At 37.3% G+C, this 23815-nt stretch overlaps 1 protein-coding gene across 5 annotated transcripts in view; it reads right to left on the reverse strand.

The window, feature by feature from the left end:
- SLC25A13 (solute carrier family 25 member 13) overlaps positions 1-23815 on the reverse strand; it is a 137293-nt gene that overhangs the window by 18574 nt on the left and 94904 nt on the right. For all 5 annotated transcript variants that reach the window (XM_030550623.1, XM_030550624.1, XM_030550621.1 and 2 more), the window contains 4 exons: positions 22468-22552; positions 21862-22020; positions 15458-15510; positions 14455-14535 (listed from right to left, as the gene is read on the reverse strand). In XM_030550623.1, the coding sequence (XP_030406483.1) occupies positions 14455-14535; positions 15458-15510; positions 21862-22020; positions 22468-22552 (378 nt within the window). The remainder of the gene's footprint in view (positions 1-14454; positions 14536-15457; positions 15511-21861; positions 22021-22467; positions 22553-23815) is intronic.

Consider the following 23815-nt stretch of genomic DNA (forward strand, 5'->3'; position numbering starts at 1 on the left):
CTACCTGTAACGGTCTTTAAAATCGACACATATTTTAGGGTCTTAACTACTGCAGCATGAAGCCTTTTCACTTCGACTATATAGACAGATCTTGTTAAAGATTTATTCCTGCATCAAAATTACAGAGAAGTATTACATTAAATTAAGTAGAAGCAGTATTATTCATTCAAACCCCAATCCAAAGTTCTGCAGACAGTTTTTCCAACACACATCAATTTGCTTAGTTATACAGCAAAAGTATTGTATCCTGCTCGAGTACCAGGTATGCTACCATATTTGCAGGAAAGGCAAAAACAAATGCAAAAGGATTTTAGAATGAAATAGCAAAATCTAAGTAACCATAAATAAAAAAGAAGCATATCTGAAGCACTATGGGCACCTGTTTGGGGGGAAGAAAGGAGAGGTTGCGTTTTTTTAATATTAATAATGGCACACATTAACCATCTTCCAACAAAACGTGTGCTGTTATGCTATTTAACTAATACACCAGAGAAACAGCAAATGGCATACACAAATATTCTTGCCTACCATTTAGACTGCACTTATTTTGTGTGGTTACAAATTAAAGTTTTTATATAACCTCCAAAATATCCCAAATGTTTCCTATTTTGACCATAAAAAGCATGCTCTTGTGCAGCTCAATTGGTTTTGACTTTCAAATTGGCATAATTTAGCTGCTTCTACCAAACCAGAATACTGGTACGCATAAAACTGCTATTCCTGTTGACAACAGAAAGTCTTCAGCATGCACACTGACCTCAATTCTGTACTTTATTAAGATACACTCTTCAAGCAAAATATTAGTGATAAAACAGCCAGTCTGCTGCTATCACGGTTTCCTCCCCATCCACATATCTCCCAAAAAAATCAGGAATCAAAATGATTGGAAAGCCTTTATGGCGACTCATTTTTACATAAGCATCACTTCATGAGGCACATACTAAGTATTCCTACGTACAATTAGACATTTTTCATTTTGAGGAGGAGAAAAATCCTACATGTAATGTGTTATGTTCATTTGTGAATATACATCAAAGATCTCTGAAAAACATTATTTTAAGTCTAACCCCTTTTCTCTTCACCGTTTGATTTCCAGAGTTACTATAAGTCAGTGCTCCTGCTTTACACAAATCTTCAGCCCTTGAAACAATCTTATGTAATGTAATTTTTCCATACTTTATTTTTAAATATATTTGTTCTTCTAGAATAAAGATTTTCAAAAAAAGAGGTAAAGTATTTGTTGTTGCACAGTATCCAATAACTAAAATTCAGACTGTTCCCAATCCTTTGACGAATAATCAAATAAACTTTGTTTCACATACATGAACAGATTTACATTAGTGCAAAATAAACTATTTTTTCTCCACACCTGATTTCCTAGCAGTTCACTATGTACTGATTGAATTTACACACATTTCTTTTATTTTCTCTAACAGGAAACCAAATATCAAAATCCAAAAGATAACGACAAAATGGAAGTTCAATTCATAAAACTGAACAGGGATGAGGAAAACTCACTAAAATGTATTGAGCAATTTACAAATCCATAAAAAAATGCTTAAAAGTGTAAATCTGAATGCCAGAGTAAAGATGCAGATTCAGTTTTGAGGAACAATGAAATATATGTATAAAGCAGATGTGTCTTTCTGAGGCTGTGTCTTGCAGTTCAAGTCTCAGAGTTCCATGACCACTTATACACAGAATTAAGTGTTAGTGACTCTGGGCACTTACTCTTCCTTTGTATCAATTTTCAATCTGCAAAATGGGGATTCTCCCACTTAGTTTCCTCACACTGGAAGGTTTAATTTGCTCACATTTGTGAAGCGCTTAAGGCATGTCTACACGGCAATTAAACATCTACAGCTGGTCCATTTTAGCCACTGTAGATGTTTGGGCTTGGGCTGGAGCCTGAGCTCTGGGACTTCATGAGAGGGGAAGGCCCCACAGCCCAGGCTCGAGCCTGAGCCCAAATGTCCACACTGCAATTTTACAGCCCCCCAGCCTGAGGCTCACAAGTCCGAGTTAGCTGACACAGACCAGTCGCAGGTGTTTAAACTGCAGTGTGTACACACCCTCTGAGGTCTGCAGATGGAAGGTGATATTAGAAGAGCAAAGTATTACTGAGAACCCAAAAGCCAAATGGTGATTACTTGTTTAGCCTATCCACATGACAGGTTTTAAGAAAAAGGCAAACTATTCTATAGAAACAGCTTCAAGTGGCAAGTCCAAGAAAATCTCTCTAATAGTATTAACTAGAATCCCCAAAATATCTTACAACTTTTGTCATTTGCTGGGCTTACCTTGCATACTGATTTGACCAAAGATTTAGCAGCTTACCCTGCTGCAAAAGCCCAAACCGTCAGCAGTTCACAGTTATGAGCCAGCCTGTACTTGACTAAAAGGTTCAAGATGTGTATGTGTACATTTTTTCCACCACACATCTTCTTCACCAGCTAAAATTCTAAGGCTGTATCAACACCAGCGAGCACTGATACAGCTCCAGTGGCAGCACTACCATACACTGGATGTGGTGTTCACCTAGCCTTCAATGTTGGTATCTGCTCTAGCCGAATGTCATTGGTGGGAAATTTTAGGAGGAAAGGGCTAATGTGTAGAAGGCCAGAATACTTCCTAACTAAACCATTCACCATATGTTTAGCATTGATGGACTTTTCTACAGTATGAAAGCCTCACAAATATTAAAGGCCATTTCCTTACAACACACCTGTCATAAACAGATAGCTAAGGGTTAATGTCTCTTTCACCTGAAGCACCTGACCAGAGGACCAATCAGGAAACAGGATTTTTTTTCAACTCTGGGTGGAGGGAAGTTTGTGTCTCAGTCTTTGTCTGTCTGCCTGCTTTTCTCTCAGCTTTGAGAAGTGATTTCTGTTTTCTAATCTTCTGTTTCCAAGTTGTAAGGACAAAGAGATCAAATAGTGAGTTATATGATTTCTTTTCTTTGGTATTTACATGTCTATAGTTGCTGGAGTGCTTTGATTTGTATTCTTTTTGAATAAGGCTGTTTATTCAATATTCTTTTAAGCAATTGACCCTGTATTTGTCACCTTAATACAGAGAGACCATTTTTATGTATTTTTCTTTCTTTTTATATAAAGCTTTCTTTTTGAGACCTGTTGGAGTTTTTCTTTACTGGGAAACTTCAGGGAAATTGAGTCTGTACTCACCAGGGAATTGGTGGGAGGAAGAAGTCAGAGGGAGATCTCTGTGTGTTAGATTTATTCGCCTGACTTTGCATACCCTCTGGGTGAGGGGGGAAAGAGAGATTAACTCTCGGTAATTCTGTTCTCCAGGACTGGAAAACGGGGAGGGGGGAGTCCCTCTGTTTAAATTCACAGAGTTTGTGTCTGTGTATCTCTCCAGGAGCACCTAGAGGGGGGAAGGGAAAAAGGATTATTTCCCTTTGTTGTGAGACTCAAGGGATTTGGGTCTTGGAGTCCCCAGGGAAGGTTTTTGTGGGGACCAGAGTGCCCCAAAACACTAATTTTTTGGGTGGTGGCAGCCGTACCAGGTCCAAGCTGGTAACTAAGCTTGGAGGTTTTCATGCTAACCCCCATATTTTGGACGCTAAGGTCCAAATCTGGGACTAGGTTATGACAACACCTATCAGGTAAGTATCATTATCCTGATTTTACTAACAGGGAATTTGAAACAGAGATTAAGTTTGACAGTATAGACTAGCCCTATGCTAAAGTGCTGCTGCGGAAGCGCTCTAACGTGCCTTGTGTGGTCACGGTGCCCAGCGCGTTAAAAAAACCCACTTCAATGAAGGGCATAGCTCCCAGCACTGGAGCACTGTTTACACTGGCACTTTACAGCGTTGCAACTTGCTGTGCTCATGGGGGGTGTTTTTTCACATCCCTGAGCGAGAGTTGCAGCACTGTTAATTGCCAGCGTAGACGAGCCCTAACAGCACGTCCAGACTACCCACCGTATCGGCGGGTTAAAATCGATTGCTCGGGGATCGATATATCGCGTCTAATCTAGACGCGATATATCGATCCCCAAGCGCACTTATATCGATACCGGAAATCCATCAACCCCAACGGAGTTCCGGAATCGACAGGGAGAGCCGCGAACATCGATCCTGCGCGGTGCGGACGGGTGAGTAATCTGATCTTAGATATTCGACTTCAGCTACGTTATTCACGTAGCTGAAGTTGCGTATCTAAGATTGATTTCCCCCCCGTAGCGTGGACCAGCCCTAAGACACTCAAAGTCACAAATTAAGCCTGTGGCAGAGCCAGGAAGAGAACCCATTCCAGTAGCTGAAATCACAAGTGTATCCTCAGTTGCTAGTATTGTCTATTTATGGAACTCACAGACAAAAACCTCATGCAAAACATTTTCCTGTCATTTTACCTTGTAAAAATTGTCAGGGGCTTTAAATCCATTTTTTGTAATCTTTGCAGTAGAAAGTTATTTTAATATTGCTGGAGCCTGCACCAAAAAAGGCAGACTTTGTAAACAATGTGCTTAGTCTGAAACTATTAAAGAATAAAAAGCTATTACATTCAAAATACTCAAGCTTAATTGTCTCCCCTCTATGACCACTATACAACATGATCCCTTCTGGGTAAATTTTATTAAGAGTTTAATATACATTTTACCTTTTAACTATAGCCTAATAATCCCCATTTTTTCTTCATTTAGAATGAAATATTTACACATTTCGGGATTTCTGAATTTCTTTCCACTTCATCTAAACAATTATTTTAAAGTACAAATGCTTTAGTTAAAGTTAAACACATTCCTTTTCACAGATCCTAACACTCTTAGGTTAAAAATTTCTTCTCAACTAATGAAGAAAAGCCTGCCATAGGCTGAGTTATAATTGTGTCAATACAAACCGTGGATGGGCTCAATCTCGCTGCATCCAATTACTGGGTTGAAATTCTCCTCCTTTCAAAGTCATTTTAAATCTCATTCACTAACCCATAAGGATGCTACTATAACATATATCAGCACAAAAATCAAACCTGCCATTTATGTCCTATTTCAGATACACAAGAAGAAAATCTGCAGCCACAGTAGTAGCATCATCCTTAGGGGAATTTGACCAATGTGTGGGAATTCATCCTAAAAGTGCTGTATAGAAAACCTTTGCAGGTCCTGCAAACTACACTATACTGCAACGATCCAACAGCTGACGTAAAGACAATTTATTTTTAAAGCATCACTTAAACTTACAACATGAGTGGTTTTTAATGATAATACACTAATGTTTATACTCTCTATTTGATGGAAGGCATGAGACTAAAAGTTGAATATTTCCATTATCCAAGAATTATACATAACACACAACTATACAAACCACGATGACTATAAAATGATTAATGAGCCTTCATATATGGACAAAATATATAAAAAGTGCACTTTTAAAAAAACGTAAGTTAATGTTTTCTTCTTTACAGTTCCCATAAGTGACAATACTCTGATCTTAGAGTTTATAATTTTATCAGACCACCTCTCGATGGCACTGTAGCCTTGTACAGTAGTCTAGATGCATCATACCCCTTCTTCTAATTTCGCTCTGCTTTCCTGGGTGGAAAAGGACAAGTGGAAAAAGTCTAAGTATTTTTCTTTTGTTAACAAGAAAATGAGGTTCCACCTCATGTGAAAAAATATTAATTTAATACACACCATTTTAATTATATGTCAGTGTAACAAGTAACCTGTCTATTTTATACTTGACTACTTAGGTCAAAAGTCACCTAGCTGTGCTAAAAGTATTTTACATAATAAAAGTAGGATTTCACCACCACCACATTAAAAAGAATGGGAACTTCATATCTTAGTGTAACTGGAGGTTTTTGCGTCTATGGACTAAATGAGACCCATCTTCACAAGTGGAAATTGCTAGGAACTCATTGAAAAGATCAAGTGTAAATTCAAGCCTAACCTTCAGGAAGCAAGTTCTATGGATCTGTACATGGTGTGAATTTAGATGACCCCTTGCCCAAATGAAGCTGCAGACTTCTCCTTCCACAGACTTTTTCAATAATTGTGAAATGTAATTTTAACTGCTCTGACCTCCATCTTCTCCAACCCATGATCTCTTTTACACTCTACTCTCAGCAAAGGATATTTGGAGATTGCTTACACTTTACAGCTGGCTGGATATCTATTGTCACTTTGTCCTCCTTCAAGTGCCTCCTCAAAACTCACCTCTTCCATAATACATGCAGGAAGTACAACCTGGTGATGGCTAAGCTTGTGGAGAGTTGTGATCACTACTACAGACTGGCTAACAATTGTGCATATCACATTATAGCTATTTGTTAGCCCCTTCCTCAACCCCCCCTACCCTGGACTGCTCATGTGTTCCATACTCATGTCTTGGTTTTAGACATAAAGCACTTTGGAGCAGGAACTATCCTTGTGGCATTCACTATGACAATACAAAGGTTAAATCACTCTGGATCAAAATATTATTTTGTAATTAGTGTGGCCAATCAGGGGCTCTACGCTGGTAGCGATAAGAAAAATGTCCACATTTCTCAATAGTTATTGCACAGTGTCGCCTACGGTACAGTAGTAATTTCCTATTATAAGGATAGAGAAATAATGCAGTAAATGAGAATCAGTACTGCCTTTTTTTAATGGCAACCACTGTTTTTTATATATATCTAAACACACACACACACACACACACACACACACACACACACACACACACAGAGTATATATAAAAACTATCCCATCCCCACCTTGGAATAAAATCCCATCAAGGTGTAACTTTCTCCCAATCACTCCTAATCTTTGAAATGGAACTACTAAGACTTTAATAATTTGCCTGATAGGCTGTTCAGAAAACCCCTTGTGTCCTTGACCCTCACAAGCTGCATGTTACTGTGTATACCTCTCCTCCCACACTTTTTTGGTTTTGTTTAGTGGCACCTGTGGGGCACTGTACAAACACATAGCAAACAAGAGCCCTTCCCTGAGGAAGATAAGAATCTAAACAGACAAGATACACAAAGAGTGAGAGAAAGGAAGTAGCATTATCCTCATTTCATATATGGGCAACTGAGATTAAGTGATTTGCCCGCGGTAACAGACAGAATCAGACACTGAACCTGAGATGTACCGAGTCCCAGTCCAGGGTCTTAAACAACCTTAGTCTCTTCAAAAGTCCTGTTTTACAAATACCAAAAAATCAAAAGAGTATTGCTATACATGCTTTTTTACTGGGCATCTCCTTTCCTATCTACTGGGTTCTAGAGTGGTCAGCTCTGTCTCAGATTACTGAAAGGCAGGCTTGAAAAAATATTCCAATCAGCTAGGAGGCAACATAGACTTCAAGACATGTTTTCGTAGGGGCACTTGAGGGAAGGCACTTTGGTGAGAACAGAGCTTGTTCAAAAATTTCAGACAAAAAGTTTATTCTTTGAAAAGTGTCTTTTTTAAAAAAATGGAAAATTTAATTATTTTTTTAAAAATTCCACTAATTTTTCACATTTTACTCAAAATATTTCATTTACTGAAAACCAGGATTTTTCAGCGAACTGATTATTGAAAATCCAGGGACTCAGTAGATGAACTTGATAAGCACTTTGATAAAGTTTTGGCTAAAAATAGTTAATGGGGAAGGGGGAGAGGATCCATTTCAAATAATGAAAAATGGAAGTTGCTTCACATTTTTTCATAAAGTTCTTTTTTTATTTTTCAACCAGCTCTAGGGGAGATACCCAGACCAGTCAGCTCTTGACTTGACTTGTTTGTCCCTTCACAGTTCCTGAGTAGGGTGGTCCACTTATCTCCTGACTGGCAGGAAGGTGGGGGAGCTCTACTCATTCATCAACTACTGCTCACCCTCTTCCTGTTTGTGCTATCTATAGAAAGGCGTGGATAGCATTCTCCAACATGTACATTTGCCACTGAAAATGTGTAGCACACCTGTGATCACTACCACTTGGCTCACTCTGCTTATGACCGGACATTGATAAACTCAGCAAAGGAGCTAGACTCATACTGACAAGTAGCATTTTCCCAGTGTGCCTCTCCTTTGAGGGGTAGTTATTCTAGCTCTGGTTAAAGGTTTTTAGTTTGGATAGTCTAAACGGCCAAGTTCCCATGCTGCAATCTCAAACACTTAAAGCTTCTTCAATATCCATATGTAGCAAAAACTGGGGAACAAGCTCTCTCAGACATTCACATTAAAACATTCCATAAATGGAATTGCAATCAGTCTAATCAAACATAGTAAAGTAGATTCCTGCTTGAATATTTCTGTAACAAATAGACACAAGTTATTGAGATTTCTTCACCCTCATTTTTTAACAACATAGCTGAACAGAAAATGATGGTTTATTTACAAAGCTCTGACCAGTTTTGCAACGGAAAAACAGTAGATTTTCTATTTTCCACTTTACAGGTAAAACTGTTCTTCAGAAGCCTCGCCAAGAAATCAAAGTGGAGCCAACTTGATTGGTGTCATAAAAGCAATTAAGTTACAGCCCTGTCAAATATGTTAACATCTGGCTCTGCCTGCTGTACTTTTGTCTATTTTGACTACTAGTGGTATCATTTAATGATTTACAGACCTTCCATGCCTTAAGGCATGGTAGCTGTATTAAAACTGTAATCCATTATTTCTTGGTACTGTCACATTATAAGTATCTTCCCATTTCTACTAGATAACTGGATCTGAAGTCCTGATTTGGATTTAAAATTTTAGTTTTTTGGACCTGTACTGGTTAACACTAAAAACTTCAGCTTCCTTTAAAAGGAGGATTGGAAAGTGCAGTGCAGTTAAAGGTAATTTAAAACAAATTATATTTTTGAGGCTATAAAATATCTTGTCAATACAATAAACTTTCACAATACAGTAGTAAAATCATGTTTTAAATATTTAAAATGTGCAGAACATTAAGCACATTCAATGAAAAAATGGGATTTTATAGTCCAAAAGGATTATATGCTTTAGGCTTTGAAAAAACTAATGAAAACCATGCTGCCCCTCTCCCGAATTGTTTTATGATCTGTACAAATTCTATTGGAAAAAATCAGCCTCTCTGATTTGTCCCAGGGAATATGCCTTGGAAAATATACATTAAATGAACAAACCTAAAATAAGAGTATATATACTGCAGAGAAATCATCACTTGGAATAGGTATTTTGTGTGTGTATATGAACATGCCCTACAGACTTTAAGAAAAGCCATTTTAAACAGATGGGGTGGGTGAAAGATTCAGTGAACTAGTAGGAGAAAATCCAAAACTACAAGGAAAGGCAGCTTGGAATTCCTCATCTGGTCTGGAGAGTGGAAGGATAAATATACACCACAGACTCTCCCTCCCTAATAAGACGACTTTCTGCTACAACGACCTGGATAGAATATTATGTTACTTTATCTGCCACCACTCTTCAACACAACACCTAAAACTAAGGTTGGATGAACAATTAATTGGAAACAATTCAAATGTAACAGTTTTAAAGCACATCTGGCTTTACCAAATAGTATCTCTCAAATTAAATTTGAGTCTGAATCTAGATATATGCACAAGAGGTTAATGTTTTATATATAGTTAAAATTTATTCATACACAATAAGTCAGAGAAGAAGGCCATACTCTTAAAAGCTAAATTAAAGTTAAGGGACTTTTAAGCAAGTTAATAAATAGGCAGTTTAATTTCAATTGGCAATGAAAATAAAAGTTGGATCTTCCCCAGTTCCTCCTTAAACCAGAAAAGTGAATCTTGGGTTTTTATATGCATGTGCAACTCCTACTGACACTAATGGAAGTTATATGCATGTATTGATGGGAGAATAGACCTCTTAGAGTTAATCTGTTAAGAGTTCAAAAAAGTGTACTCAGTTTCCTTTCAAAGTTAATATCAGCAATCATAAAGAACACCATTATTTCTCTAACAACCTTAATACACTGTACCAGAACTTTTAGCATTAAGAAGAATGAGACTGTTCTGTTTTCTCTCTGACATGCACATTTTTTTTCCTGGCATATAGCTCTGAGTTTCTTTTTATCCATAACCTAGATTTCTCAGCCAAATATAATAAATTTATCAGTTTTAAGTTTCTGCACACGGAAAACAGAAATGGCACCTCCAGTTTCCTTTAGCCTACAATCTTGTAAGAGTTTCTGGATTCTTGCAGGCAAGACATCTAAAGAAGGTTTTGGTAGTTGCAATCCTCCAGCTCTGTGCCTTGATTACAATATGCCAGAGAGAGAGAACAACTTACAGGACACCACTGGCCTCATCTTTATTATCTTCAAAAACAAAAGCAATGTTGTAAGTAAAAGTATTAAGAATTTGCAGTGGGATTGATTATTTGTCACAACTTCCATGGAATGTTAGTGCATTTACCTTTTATAAATTATTGCTGACAAGAATTTTGCACACTTTCTAGTTAAATAAACCCTAAAATCCTGTAACATCTAATTTTTATGTTCCATGGGAGAGCTGAGATTATCCATGCAGGTCCAGTATGTCTCAGTTTTATTATTATAAACATAAAACCTCTAAAAATATATATCTAAATCTATCTTAACAACTTAAATAAAAACAAGTCTGTACGGGAGCTGTAATCGTACTGTGGTACGTGATTTAAAATCAGCTAATAGTGAGGAGACAGATGCAGTGTAGGGAAAGACTGTGTACTTTAGGGAAGAACAAAATTTTGCTTTGTAGTGCTTCTTACAAAGTATCAGGCTACTGATTTATACGGGTGTTTTTGTATCAGTAAATGCAAGTAGTTTAGAGATTTTGTATAGGTATTTATTTTAAGTCATACTGCTTATTTTTCCTTCTCCTGCTAACAATCCAGTGACCAACTGTTTGTATTTTTTAATATATATTTTATTTTCAGTACTTGAATGTCTGTCCCTACTTCCAGAGTTAAGACAAGTTACTCATTTTGCCATCACTCCATTGACAAAAAAAACTAATATTTATGCAAGCAAGCAGAATATTCATCTCAATGTTTTATGACACAGACATCTTCTTAAAAAAAGTCAGTCTTACTTTAAATCACAATGCAACTGGAGTTTTTACTCTGTGATTACTCTCTGATCCAAATGAGACAATGAGTCGTGTTACTGTATCAAAAAAATTACTTAATGTCTTAACCAGTAACAGCCCTAAGTGGCTATGTGCAATATGAATAATCATTTTTCAAAATAAAATTGGCTTTCTACATTTTGTTGGTCCCTCTTTCCCTTTCAGGCAATACTGTGGTATATCATTAAACCAGGATGGCCTCAAACGCCAGTAGCTTTCACTGGAACAGTTACCAATGTGAAATAACTTTAAAGTTCGGAAGAAAAATGTTCTCTTCTGGAAGCTTTAAGATTATTACTACTACAAAAGGTGCTCAGCCTCTGTCACCCTGCACCTAGCCATACACTCGTCTTCTTATCAGGGTCTCCTTGCAGGTAGCCACAATATTAGGACAATTTTGTGTAACATGTTTTTGCATTTTTAAAGTTGAGGAAATTAACCTATATTTTCTGCATAGGTCTTTAACAGATTTGAATTCTAGCCCCACGGTATCATTGGACACTTTACTACATCTTGGAAATGAAGATGTGTAGAATTATAATAGTGTAAGGGACTATAAAGGATACTCAAAACCCACGAATGAAGATAGGAGTACCAAACAGGTAGGGATCACATCTCTTCATGGCTGTCAAGCACCAGGCAAATTACTGCATTAAATATATATTAATAAATTATAATAAATAATAGCAGCAGTTTGACCTTATAATAGTAGAATTTCTTATAAGTAAGGAAGCAGAATTTAGCACTTCTGATTCAATAGAGTGATTTACACTTCAACTCTCCATAAACCACTGTATCAAAATAATCTATAAAGGTTACAGTTTTCTTTTAATTGTGTTCTAGGAATTTTTTTTTTATTTTCTTTTAATTTTAGATAAACTACCACTTTCATCTTCACATAATAAAAGCGATGAAACAGGCTGTTAGCTGAACTAAATACCATGAGGTCATGAAGCAAGGATCTTTCTGCATTTTTTTGCAGGGGAGAAAACAGTTTACAAAACAGAAAAAGGCTTGTTCAATGAAACAAGCAGCTTTGGTGACAAGTGCAAAAGTCAGCCATGTGTACTAATTCTCAGTAATTATGATGCAAGGTGAGCTCCCCAGGGACTTAAAAGTCAACGCCTAGCAATGGTTGGGCGAACAGCGGAGTGGAACCGCTCATGTGATACTGAACCCTTGAAAGCCCTTTGTATTCCTAAAGAGACAAATACATCTACAGAGCTGGTTGGTCCTCCCACTGTGCTCAGAACTGGAATCAAAAATAAAATACCCACGTTTATAACATGAAAAAGTGTAGACATTCCTGCTTAATCAAATAGTCCAGACTTAGGAGATCAGAGAAGGTGACCAATATTTTTAAATGTAAATTTATCACCCATTTGTAGTTGAGATCTGAGCATGGCGAGCGGAAAGCTGATCCGACAGCTTCCCCCTTCAAAATTCATCTTAATTGGCTGCCCTCCTTTAGGAGCAATTCTGATATTCTTGGAATCCTGTAAACTTCTGTAGGATAATGATTAACAATAAGCCATAACAGAGTCTTGACATACTATACACCACTCTCTTCTTGCCTCCCACATGGGGGATTATCAATGTTTTAAGTAGATGTAAAAGACAAGAGTGGACTTTCCCAAAGAACTGACTCTGCTCCCACTGAAGCGAATAACTAGGCATCACTTCTCAAGGCAATCTGTGCTGTAAGTTTGAAGTGGATGCACAAATAACAAAAAATGAGACCACCTGCAGGAAGACAATACAAGTCACAACCTATCTACTTGGAACTAAGCTGTACCCTTAAGTGAAACACTTCAATTAAAGAAAACTCAAGGCACTCTGTCACCACATCTCTTACCAGAACTTTATGAAGAATCTCAATTAACTTTATATTTCAAATACCAACTGGGATAATCCAACATTTACAGTATATTTAAAATAAGTCCCAAGCAATCTTCCTCTTAAAGCAGATCCTTAGTTTACAATGAACTCCTGAAAAAGGCTTGCTGCAGCAGTCTCATAAATGATAGGTTACAGTGAAAGAACTAGTGTTATCTGCACTACATAAAAAAATTCAGATCTGCCAATAAAACAAATCTAGGTTAATTTACTGCATTTTCATGTTGAAAAGATGCATTGAATTCTATATGACATATGCACACAACTAAAAATTTTCTAAATGGGACGGGCAAACATTTTTGTATCCATAAGTACTTTATTGCATTTTCCCTTCAGTTAGTGTGTGCTTTTATTTGGGTCTTTACAAGCCCACATTCTTTTTTTTTTTTTTTTTTTTTTTGAATGCTCCTAAAGTTACAGAACAAGGGGATCCTACCTGGCAGTCTACGACAGGTCAGTGATCAAACAGAAGCAGTAGTCAGACAGCAGCCAAATCCTGCTTCATCCCATGAGAATTACAGAAAGCCAGGACTTCTCAGTCTGTACTACAACTTCACCCTGAGGCTCAGATAATCATAACGTGCTCTTTGCAAGCACATACAGCATGAATCCCTGCACTACTGATGTTAGGATAGAATTATTTGTTTTTAAGTTGTTCAACATAATTTTCAGCACAGATAGAAACTGCTTTAAAATGTGACCTCATTTGTCTTATGACAGCAGAAACTAAGTTAGACTGAAAATATACCAGCACTGCTCTGCCCCAATGATCAAAGCCAGTTTAAATAAACAGTGTTCTTTATCTTTAAAGTGCACTAGTCTTTGAACAAGAGTTCATTTTACTTATTTATATTCGCTTGAACAAAATCAATACACCAGATAAAGTGAGATATAGTATGACTCGATAGAACTAAACTAAAGTGTAAACTATGCAGAATGAGATACAGATTATTCACTAATACACTATTCTGTGCAAGGAAAACAGTCTTCTAAACTATGCTGGGTTTTAAATACAGCCTACATTCAGGAATGCATTATTTAGTAGTTAACATTACACAGCCTACGTCTCCTATGAACACAAGAAAGCATGAGTAGTTTTTGCCATTTACAAAGCCAGTATCACTGCAAAAAGTGAAAATCAGTGGGCGCAATATAACATCAGGAAAAAAGTGACACCGCACAGTGCCAAAATGAAATAATGCAATGATTATTAACTTCTGGAAAGGTTTGCGTGAATCCTATTTAGGCCATAAGCTGCAGCCAATGTGCCTTTTATTAAGGAAACAATTCTAAAACATGAAGAATTATACAAATTAGTTAGAAAGCAAGAAGTATAGAAATGTTTACCCTTCCACATCAAGAACTGGACTATCTAGGAAAGAACTGAGTTGCTCTAGTAGATTCTTTCCTTGTACTGGATCTGTGGTTAAACAGAAACCTTAGTCCACAAAATGTAATCTTATATAGTATATTTTAATCTCTCCCAAACGTAGGAAATGTAAAGAAGATACTTACACAACCGCCAGCAAGAATTTCTGCTGCCAGTGGGACAGAACGATCTTTGCTCATAAATTTGTCTCTCACAAAATCATTAACCTTAAAAACAAGGATTTATGAAGGCTGATAAATAAGGAGTGAGAAGCACATAGTAATTACAAATTTTGTGCAATTAAAAATGCAAATAAATCCAGATGTTACATCTATCAAGATGCCAAACAGTTACAGATATTAAATAAAATCTTATGTACTATATGAAATATTGTAAAGCTGGCTGTAGTACTGTTCTTTCAAATAAACACATTATTTTAAAGATACATGAAATAATCATAAGTTTCCATAAGAGTCTCCAAAATGGTAACTGAAAGCTGATTTAAAATTGGATTTCAAGATGCAATACATTTTATAGCAATGTTAGTTTAATGAAAAAGAAACATTATCACTGGCTTTTGTGTATAAACAATGCATTATGATTAGGTTATAATGAGAAATTCTTTAATGCCTTCAAAATATTCAGAAAATCTAAAATTACATGAGCTAAAGAGCAAGTAATGTACATAATAGGAATACATGCAAACAGGTTCCTTTCATATCAGAGTTCCATTGTGTGCCAGCATTCTTTTATATTAATTTAGGTATTAAACACAACTGCTGCGGTGGGGGGAGGGCCGGGATCTTGTTACTTTGTAAGAAGAAACAAAATCAAGGCCTGGGCTACTTCAAAACAAACAGTAGAGTAAAACTAGTGGGTTAGGGAGACTGTACATTTTGAATCAAGCCCCCAAATGATAGGTTTAAATCAGCCCCTTTTCAGAAATACAAGTATGCTGCTTATACACCACTTGCAGTGCCCATGGTTGAGATCTGAGCAATTGCCATACCCTTTGGAAGAAAAACCTCATCTAACAAAAACCATGGAATATATTCTAACACACTAAAGCACAAAAACCCTACGTCTCCACATTGGAAATTCAGACATACAAATCATGGCTAAAGCGAGAACCCTCACTTTCAGACTTACAGTAAGTTTTATGGCCTTCTCTGGGGCTACTCCCAATAATTGTGGTAAAAGACCTGTAAACACACAAAGAGAGCTTAAATGTACTAAATAGCTTAGTATTAGCTAAACAAATCAACGGCTATATGCAAAGATCACCACACAGAAACTAGGGCAATTTTTTAGGCAATTTTCTCCTATTACATGTAATGAGTACTTAAACATTCCATTTCAAGAACAAACTTCTTACTGCCACATGAAGTCAAAGCAACCTCCTATCCATATATTAGTTACTCTGCACTTAAACTAATATTAGTGATTTAAGAAATGTATATACCAAGACAGATTTAACCAAAATAATACTGTATTCTGATCTACACATCAAAATGTGTTCTGTTATTTCTTCAGACAAAAGTTAAGGTAGTTCTGCAGTGTGAAACAAGTTATCTGCATTTCAAAACCAAGAGAATAAAGCATTTTGCTAGCATGAAACAATAGCATTAGGTGGAATGACCTAAAGGGATATGAAAGAAAGTAATGCAAAACAGCCAAACATGTACAACTGCATTCTTAAGCCAAGCACTTTGTCTAGAGCACTAATTCTCCAAAGCTTAGACACTGAGCTGCACTATACAGTTGGAACTGAGAGTCTCTGGTCAGCACAGCTTTGTTGAATTAAAGTGAACCATCTATTTTTGTAAAAGTACAGCTGAAATGATCTAAAGAAGACACAGAACCTTACAGAAGGGATGAGGGGACAGAATGTTCCCTCAAGTGCAGCATTGTGCACAGTGAAAAGGGGGTGTGATTTACGGCACTATTTACATATGTGAGAACTAACCCTTTGAGCAAGAGGTGCAGAAGCAGGCCTTAAGTATTTCAATAATGTACACAGTACTTTGGGGAAAATGACACTAAATCTAACATTTGCAATTCTTATATTTGGGTGAAGAGGATACAACTATAGTTCTATGTCTAAGGAGCCTGCTTCCCAAAGGGCTTTTTTGCCACCAAACTGGATATTTGCATGACAAAGAGGATGAAAAATACATTAGTCTGACTCACAGATTTTTTTTCTGTCTTGCTCCAACCCTCCAGCATTTCTGGTTGCTATTGACATTTGCTGAGAACAGTATCATTTGGCTTGTTGTTTCAGAAACAGTCAAACTATATTCTGCTTTTCAAGAAATAGTGTGAATTTTTTTTATTAATTATGTGCATCATTACAAGCACACACACGTACATTTCTCCACCCAAAACAATTATGTTAAAACAGCATTACAATTACATTGCTAAACCGTCAAACAAAAGAAAATTCCACTGGGTTCAACTGCACGTACAGCTGGCCAAAAAAGGGTAAAATTTTGCAAAGGAAAACTGTCCATATTTAGCTGAAGAATTTTAAATTTTGAAAAGTTTCAATTAGTTTTAGTTGCATGTGTAACCTTAACTCTGTGTTCCATGCAAATACACTCTGATAATGTGTGATCATGTCATTAATGACTACTTTTTCCACAAGACCCCCGTCTCATTCAGCCAGTTGTGCGCAATGAATGAGGCAGGGACACATACTGAATAAGACTGAATTCTAACAATCTGTGCGTTATTTTGAACCTAATTCTATTTGCAATCATCACTTTATAAATCTAAAGTAAATCTGAATTTACATCAGCGTAACAGAGTATATCTGGGCCTTTCCTGGATATAAGAGACAGTGCATGCACACTTCACACACTCCACCTCAAGCCCAATGAAATCAACAGAAAATCTTCCATGGACTTTGACAGACGTGCAGTGACAAAATATTGGGAGACCGTTAATTTAAAGAAATTGTATATATATTCAGTGTCCATTTTTTGGAAGCCTTATAATTAGGCCAAATCGAACTGATTTTCACTGGACAGATTTGGGAATGGTCATTTTGTCACATTTTTTCTACCCCATTTGTTCAACATAGTAAAGGTACTCAAAAAAGTAGCAAAAATGTGTTTATCTCGGCAAAAGTCATTTCTTCCCATCTGCCTTCTTCTGCACTCAAAAAACCCAACTGAATTGTTTTTACTAAAGCTTTCCACGACAATTTACCTCATAGAGGAAGTTTCAACTCAAAGTGAAAATTATAAAGCATCTTAAAAAACATAAAACAAAAAAACCCTTCATAGTATGAAAAGACATAGTAAATTTTAATTAGACGTGTTGCTGTGTGTGCCACCTATAAAATATTATATATATAAAATACAGAGAAATGCTACTTAATAGAGTTTCCCCATACAATCTATGCACATCTTATCCTCACATTACACTAAGGCTCTTAAAGAAGGCAAAGATGGATACGGTAAAAATGTAGTATTGCAAATTAAATTCAGAGCTTATGGAATCAGAGGAACAATTTTCAAATCAGTATATATCAAATCAGCACCATTAACTGTTTCTGCTTCATTTCTGCAGTGGAGGAGACAGGCCTTATTAATCAAAAATATATTATAGATTTGTATGGATGATCAGATCTTGGTTTCACACCATGCTTTATTTTTATTTTTTTTTTAGTATCAGGTAACTACACCACACAAACAAGTGAGTAGGTGGGAAGAGCTGTTGCTCAATCTATTTAAAATGCTTGAAACCCCTGACACACAATGCAGAGTTGGTAATTGAACACTGCAAACTTTCCTGTTACAGGATTTACACAAGAAAACAGACAATATGAGAATAATACCACTCCATAAATTGGTACCCAACTGCAAGTTTCCAGAAAAATGAAGTTTCTATCTTAGCGATCCCATTTCATTAGTAGTATGAGACACATGTAAATTTATACAGTGACTAAAAGGAGTGATTAAAGACTACAGATTATGAGTTGGGGGGGGGGCGTATCGTGGCACTGCAGGTGCCATCTTCGGAATAAAGAGAAAAATAAAGTCCATATCATTTCCACACTGGCATGTTAGAAAGTTACAAAAAGTATGTACCGGTATTTATACTGTGCTCGTTGATAATGGGTATCTAGGTGTCTTCCAAGTGACACCATCCCAATTATCAGTAGGACTAAATTCTCTTCAAAGAAAATTTAATGCTCTCTTTACATCCACAAGATGGTGTAATTTATCCTTATCTGAGATTAGTGGTTTAAGACATGGTATTTCTGCTCTTTTAAAAATTGGAGTGGAAATAAGAAAAGAAAAGAAAAGAAAAAGAAAAGAAAAAGAGAGGAAAAGAAAAGAAAAGAACAAACATCTGTTCACTCCAGTGAACGGAAAAATGTGATGTGTTTAAAAAATATCCCGAGTAAGGTCTGGAAGACCTGCTCACTTGTCTGACACTGCGATGCGCAGAGTGTTGAATGCCCAACTTTCTCAGTTCTGAATAATTGCACTGTTAACAGAGTTCTTTCCATTGCTAACAAACATGTTACGATAAAGAGCCTCAGTTATTGAACAGTGGCACATATGTGCTACTTTAACTTTAAATACTTAAATTCCTCAGACAATAGCATGAAATGACATGGGAAGTTATTTTTGTCAAAGTAACCACAGTGCTATATACCAGGTGAATGTACTCATCTGTAAATTCGTCCTTCAAATTCTCGTCACCCCCTTCAGCATCCAAACCTAACTGGAACCTCTTTAACCTCCCCTCTGCTGCCAAACTTTCCCAGTGTCCTTTTGTCATACACCTGGCAATCCGGTAGCAGCCTAACAACCACTGCAAGTAGCTAGAGGGAGTTCCAAATTCTTTAATAAATTCCATCTATATTCATCTTTAAAAAGGGAAGTTACACCAGAGCGAACTTCAAACAAAGCATTTGTACAAAATGCAGTTTACTCTGCCAGCAAATTGCCTCTACAATGACTGTGTTGTTCAAAATAATCCAGTTTCTCCTCCTGTTTATCCTGAAATGAGATCATAATCCCGTGTTTAGGGCATTAACACTGTCAAACAATTGCAAATTCACTGATTCAGAATCTACTTCAAGATAAAAGGGAAGATGGGCTGTGGTGGAGGAAGCTCATAAACCCAATATTACTTGCCCAGAAACTGCCAAAAGGAGCAAGACAGTACAATGTACAAACACCACAATGAGCAAAAGGAGTTTATGCAGGACATGTGTGATTTCCCCAATTTGAAATTCCTCTGTGTTAGAGCAGTTTATAAAATTCTTCAGAAGACGATATAATGGAATTCTCATTGCATCCTGATGGCGTCAATTTGCTATTTTGGAAACACAGATAAAGCAGCTGTACACTAGGAAATTAAATTATGTTTTTCATCTAATAGTTGGGCATTTTCTAAGGTTTTGGTTGCTAGAAACCTCTAGCAAGAAGAAAATCTCTGACAGCACTCTACTAAATTACTAGATTTGCTCAAAAATCATGCAGGATACATTAAATATCCTTTGCGTTTAATCTACATAATCTGTATTTTATAGAGGAATTAGTCAACCAACATCCAATAATTCAAAGCACACGTTACAGCAGTGGTGCCCAAATTTTTCCTGTCACGCTTCCCCCTGCAACTCCCCCCCCCAAGTAGTGGAATCTGTCCGTGCCCCCCATTCATTACTGCACAGCCAAGGATTCCTCAGCATAGGAGTGAGGGCAGAACTAGGGATGGGGGAGTAGCTGGAGCCAAAGGCAGAGCTGGCCTGCGGATGGAGAGGGAATGAGGGCAGAGCTGGCCCGCAGGTGAGGAGGGAATGAGGGTGGGGCGGAACTGTGGCTGGGGATGGAGCTGCAACTGAATGGCACGCCCCCCCGACCCCTCCCCCCACCATGGATGTTGTCTCGGGCCCTGCCGGACACCCCTCCCCGAACGTTTCTCCACACCCATTAGGGGGGCACACCTCAGCGAGCACTGCATTACAGGAAGAGTGTGTAGCAACACCTATTATTAAGGTTGAGACAAGGCAGGTTTTTATTGGTATTTACTGGACCAACTTCTGTTGGAAGAAGGTACAAGCTTTCACACTACACAGAGCTCTTCCTCAAGTCTACACCGCCACTGCAAACTATTATTACAGTTGCCTAACACTTTGTATTATAACTCTCTGTTTTCAGTTGCTCATAACTTTGTCAAACTGTAATCTGTTGGACTAAAATTTTCTATGCTTTATGTCTGCCTCAGGTTGAATTTCTTACGGGAAGTCTGACCAAAAATAAGAGTTGTTTTCAGAAATGATATTCAGTCACTACAGTATCTAGTATGCTAGTATCTAGTACTCTAAAGAAATATCCAAAATCAGCTTCAATCCAGGCTTGTATGAGAATCTTCACTGATCTATGGGTATGGCTACATTTGGCATTTCAAAGCGCTGCCGCGGCAGCGCTTTGAAGTGTGAGTGTAGTCAGAGCGGCAGCACTGGGATAGAGCTCTCCCAGCGCTGCACGTAAACCACATCCCTTATGGGTGTAGCGTGCAGCGCTGGAAGCCACACTCCCAGCGCTGCTGCCCTGATTACACTGACGCTTTACAGCGCTGTATCTTGCAGCGCTCGGGGGGGTGTTTTTTCACACTCAAGTTGCAGCGCTGTAAAGTGTGAGTGTAGCCAAGGCCCATGTGTCAGAGGAGCATAAACTACCGCTGGTAGTGTACTTAATATGTCTGATGCCAGAAGAAGAGGAATTTATTTTACCTGTGTGCCCCTACTGGAAAAACTGCAGCCACGTGTATCAGTTTATGATTATCTGTAACTACCTATCCATCACCTAAAGTAATACTGTTGATTTTTTGCTTTTTGTGTCAATACTTGAACCCAGCAGTCTGTTGGGTTCTGAGTTGGAGCAATGGCTAGCAAGATAACAGGGGCTGATATACATAAAAGATGACAAACTGCATTCCTTGGACAACTGGTGATTAGTGAAGCACATGCTGATGGTCCAAGAAGAGCTGGCTATTCACATAGTATTGTCTTTCCTTCCTGTCTTCAGCCAGAAGATACAGAACAGACGGGAGGGTGAAATAAAATGAAAAGCAGAAGTAGATGGTTTGATTAACTTTTGTCAAAAATTACAAGACACCCATCATACTAAAGACTGCTAAAGGGACAAAAAACGCTTTTCTAATACTAAGTTTTACCTGTAAGCAATTGCTGTAGTTGCCACAGCAATGCTATACAATTGCAGATGGAAGGGGAGGTGGTCCATGACATTGTGAATGAACGGAAGAAGAGGCACCCAAGACAATTTCTCTATTAAGATGTGCTTTGTACTATGAAAAAGTTCGCAGACCCCTGACCTAGAAGAGAGTTCTGACTTATTAGGAGCAACAAATCTGATCAAAGACATTTAGACTACACAAGTATAAACCAGGCCCAGAATATTAATTTTTTCCTTTTTTATTCAAACCCTAACAACAACAGGGACTGAGGAATTCAGGTTGGCAGAAAACTTTTTTTGGTATATTACTATTATATATAACATTTGGAAACTGACCTCTGTACAGTCCAAAGAAGCCTTCATAACGCAGCACTTTTTTAAAGCAATCAAAGCTATTTTTGTACATAAGTTCTCCCACAAATGACCCAGTAGAGCGCTGGTTTTGCATTCGAGTTTTCACCAGGTCAATTGGATACACTGCAGTTGCTCCAACAGCTGCAAACAAAATTTGGTGTGTGAAAAAGTGTTATTTTGAATACAATGTTGTTGTTGTTAAAACAACAACAGTAATAGACACATTCTATGCTTATATCTCAATAATCACTTGTGTCTTTTTCATCTACAATATAAGCTGGTTCCATAAAGAGGTGTCACAGTCTATTTTAATTAAAAGTTCATCATCATAGCCCTTCCTCATCATTAGCCTGCCTCTTATGAAACCAGTCTGGTGACAAGCCAGGCAGAAAAACCACCTGTAAATCTCTGATCACTTGTAGGTACAAAAGAAATTATACAACGGGTTCCCCCACTCTCATTCTCTCTCATAGTTATGGCTCAAAAAGAAAGATAGGCAAGGCTTTGTCTTCCTACACTTAAACGGGAGAAAAAGACAGACAGACAGACAGTCAAAGATGCAAATTCTTGCACTTATTCATGACTAACCTCCAGCAACTGAACCCAGGGCAAATCTATAGGCCGATTCTGCTATTTGGATGAGAACAGGGCGAGAAACATCACCTGGAGCTTTCTGCAAGGGTAGGAATTGGGGAGGGGTGGGGAAAATGAGAAGAGTAAAAAAGAAAAAACTAGATTACCATTTCACTACAGTGAATCTTATAACCAGATAGATATGTGGATAGTAGATATGTGTAGAGTGAAGTCAATGTCAGATACCACTGGGATTACCTAGCAGTATGTTAGAAAAAAACTTAAAAAATAATTGAAAATTGCAGTTCCATTTTCTGCGTTATTGCAAAAATGTAACCTGTTATGACTGGAATGGAAAAGACAAGAGCACTGGGCATTCCCAACACAATTAGATATCCCCAAAGTCAAACAGTAACCAAAATGCTTTATAAATAAAGCACTGGCAGACAAATCACCATTTTCTACACATGGAAACAATTCTACTTTGAAATTCCTGCGTGTGTTAGTATTCAAACACTGATTGGATTTACATTTAAAAAATGTTCCACGGTCAGAATTGCTTTCTAGTAGCAGAAAGGAATTCAGACACAGTGGTAATCCTTACACTCTCCTTTCCCACCATTATCTTCTCTAACAAGATTGGTGGATGCTCTAGGGAATAGGACAATATGGAAGTTTTAATTTCACTACTGAAATTGTCAATTTTTTCTTATTTTATTATTTTATCAGCTTTTTTTAATGCACTGTTATATAGTTTAGTGATCTACAGCAAATAGCTTTAATTGCCTAAAAATAAATTAAATGTACCACAGTTTACTGCCAGTTAACTGAAATTCTTTCACTCCAAGCATCAAATAGAATCAGTGGTTCTCAACCTTTCCTGACTATTGTACCCCTTGTAGGAGTCTGATTTGTCTTGTGTACCCCCAAGTTTCACCAACTATTTGCTTACAAAATCAGACAAAGATACAAAACTGTCACAGCACACTATTACTGAAAAATTGCTTATGTTCTCATTTTGACCATATAATAAATTATAAAATAAATCAATTGGAATATAAATACTGCACTTACATTTCAGTGTATAGTATACAGAGCAATATAAACAAGTCATTGTCTGAATGAAATTTTAGTTTTCATTGACTTTGCGAGTGCTTTTTTGCAGCTTGCTGTAAAACTAGGCAAATCTCTAGATGAGTTTATGTACCCCTGGAAGACCACTAAGTACCCTCTCAGCGTACATGTACCCCTGGTTGAGAACCACTGAAGTAGATGACAGTAAAATAAAAAGTTGGATGGGGGAAGTGAAGAGGTACAACTGACAACCAGAAAGGGGGCTGATTTAAAACAGGCTTCTTGGGCA

This window comes from Gopherus evgoodei, chromosome 2 (assembly GCF_007399415.2).
Source record: "Gopherus evgoodei ecotype Sinaloan lineage chromosome 2, rGopEvg1_v1.p, whole genome shotgun sequence".
In the NCBI taxonomy this organism is placed as follows: Eukaryota; Metazoa; Chordata; order Testudines; family Testudinidae; genus Gopherus; species Gopherus evgoodei.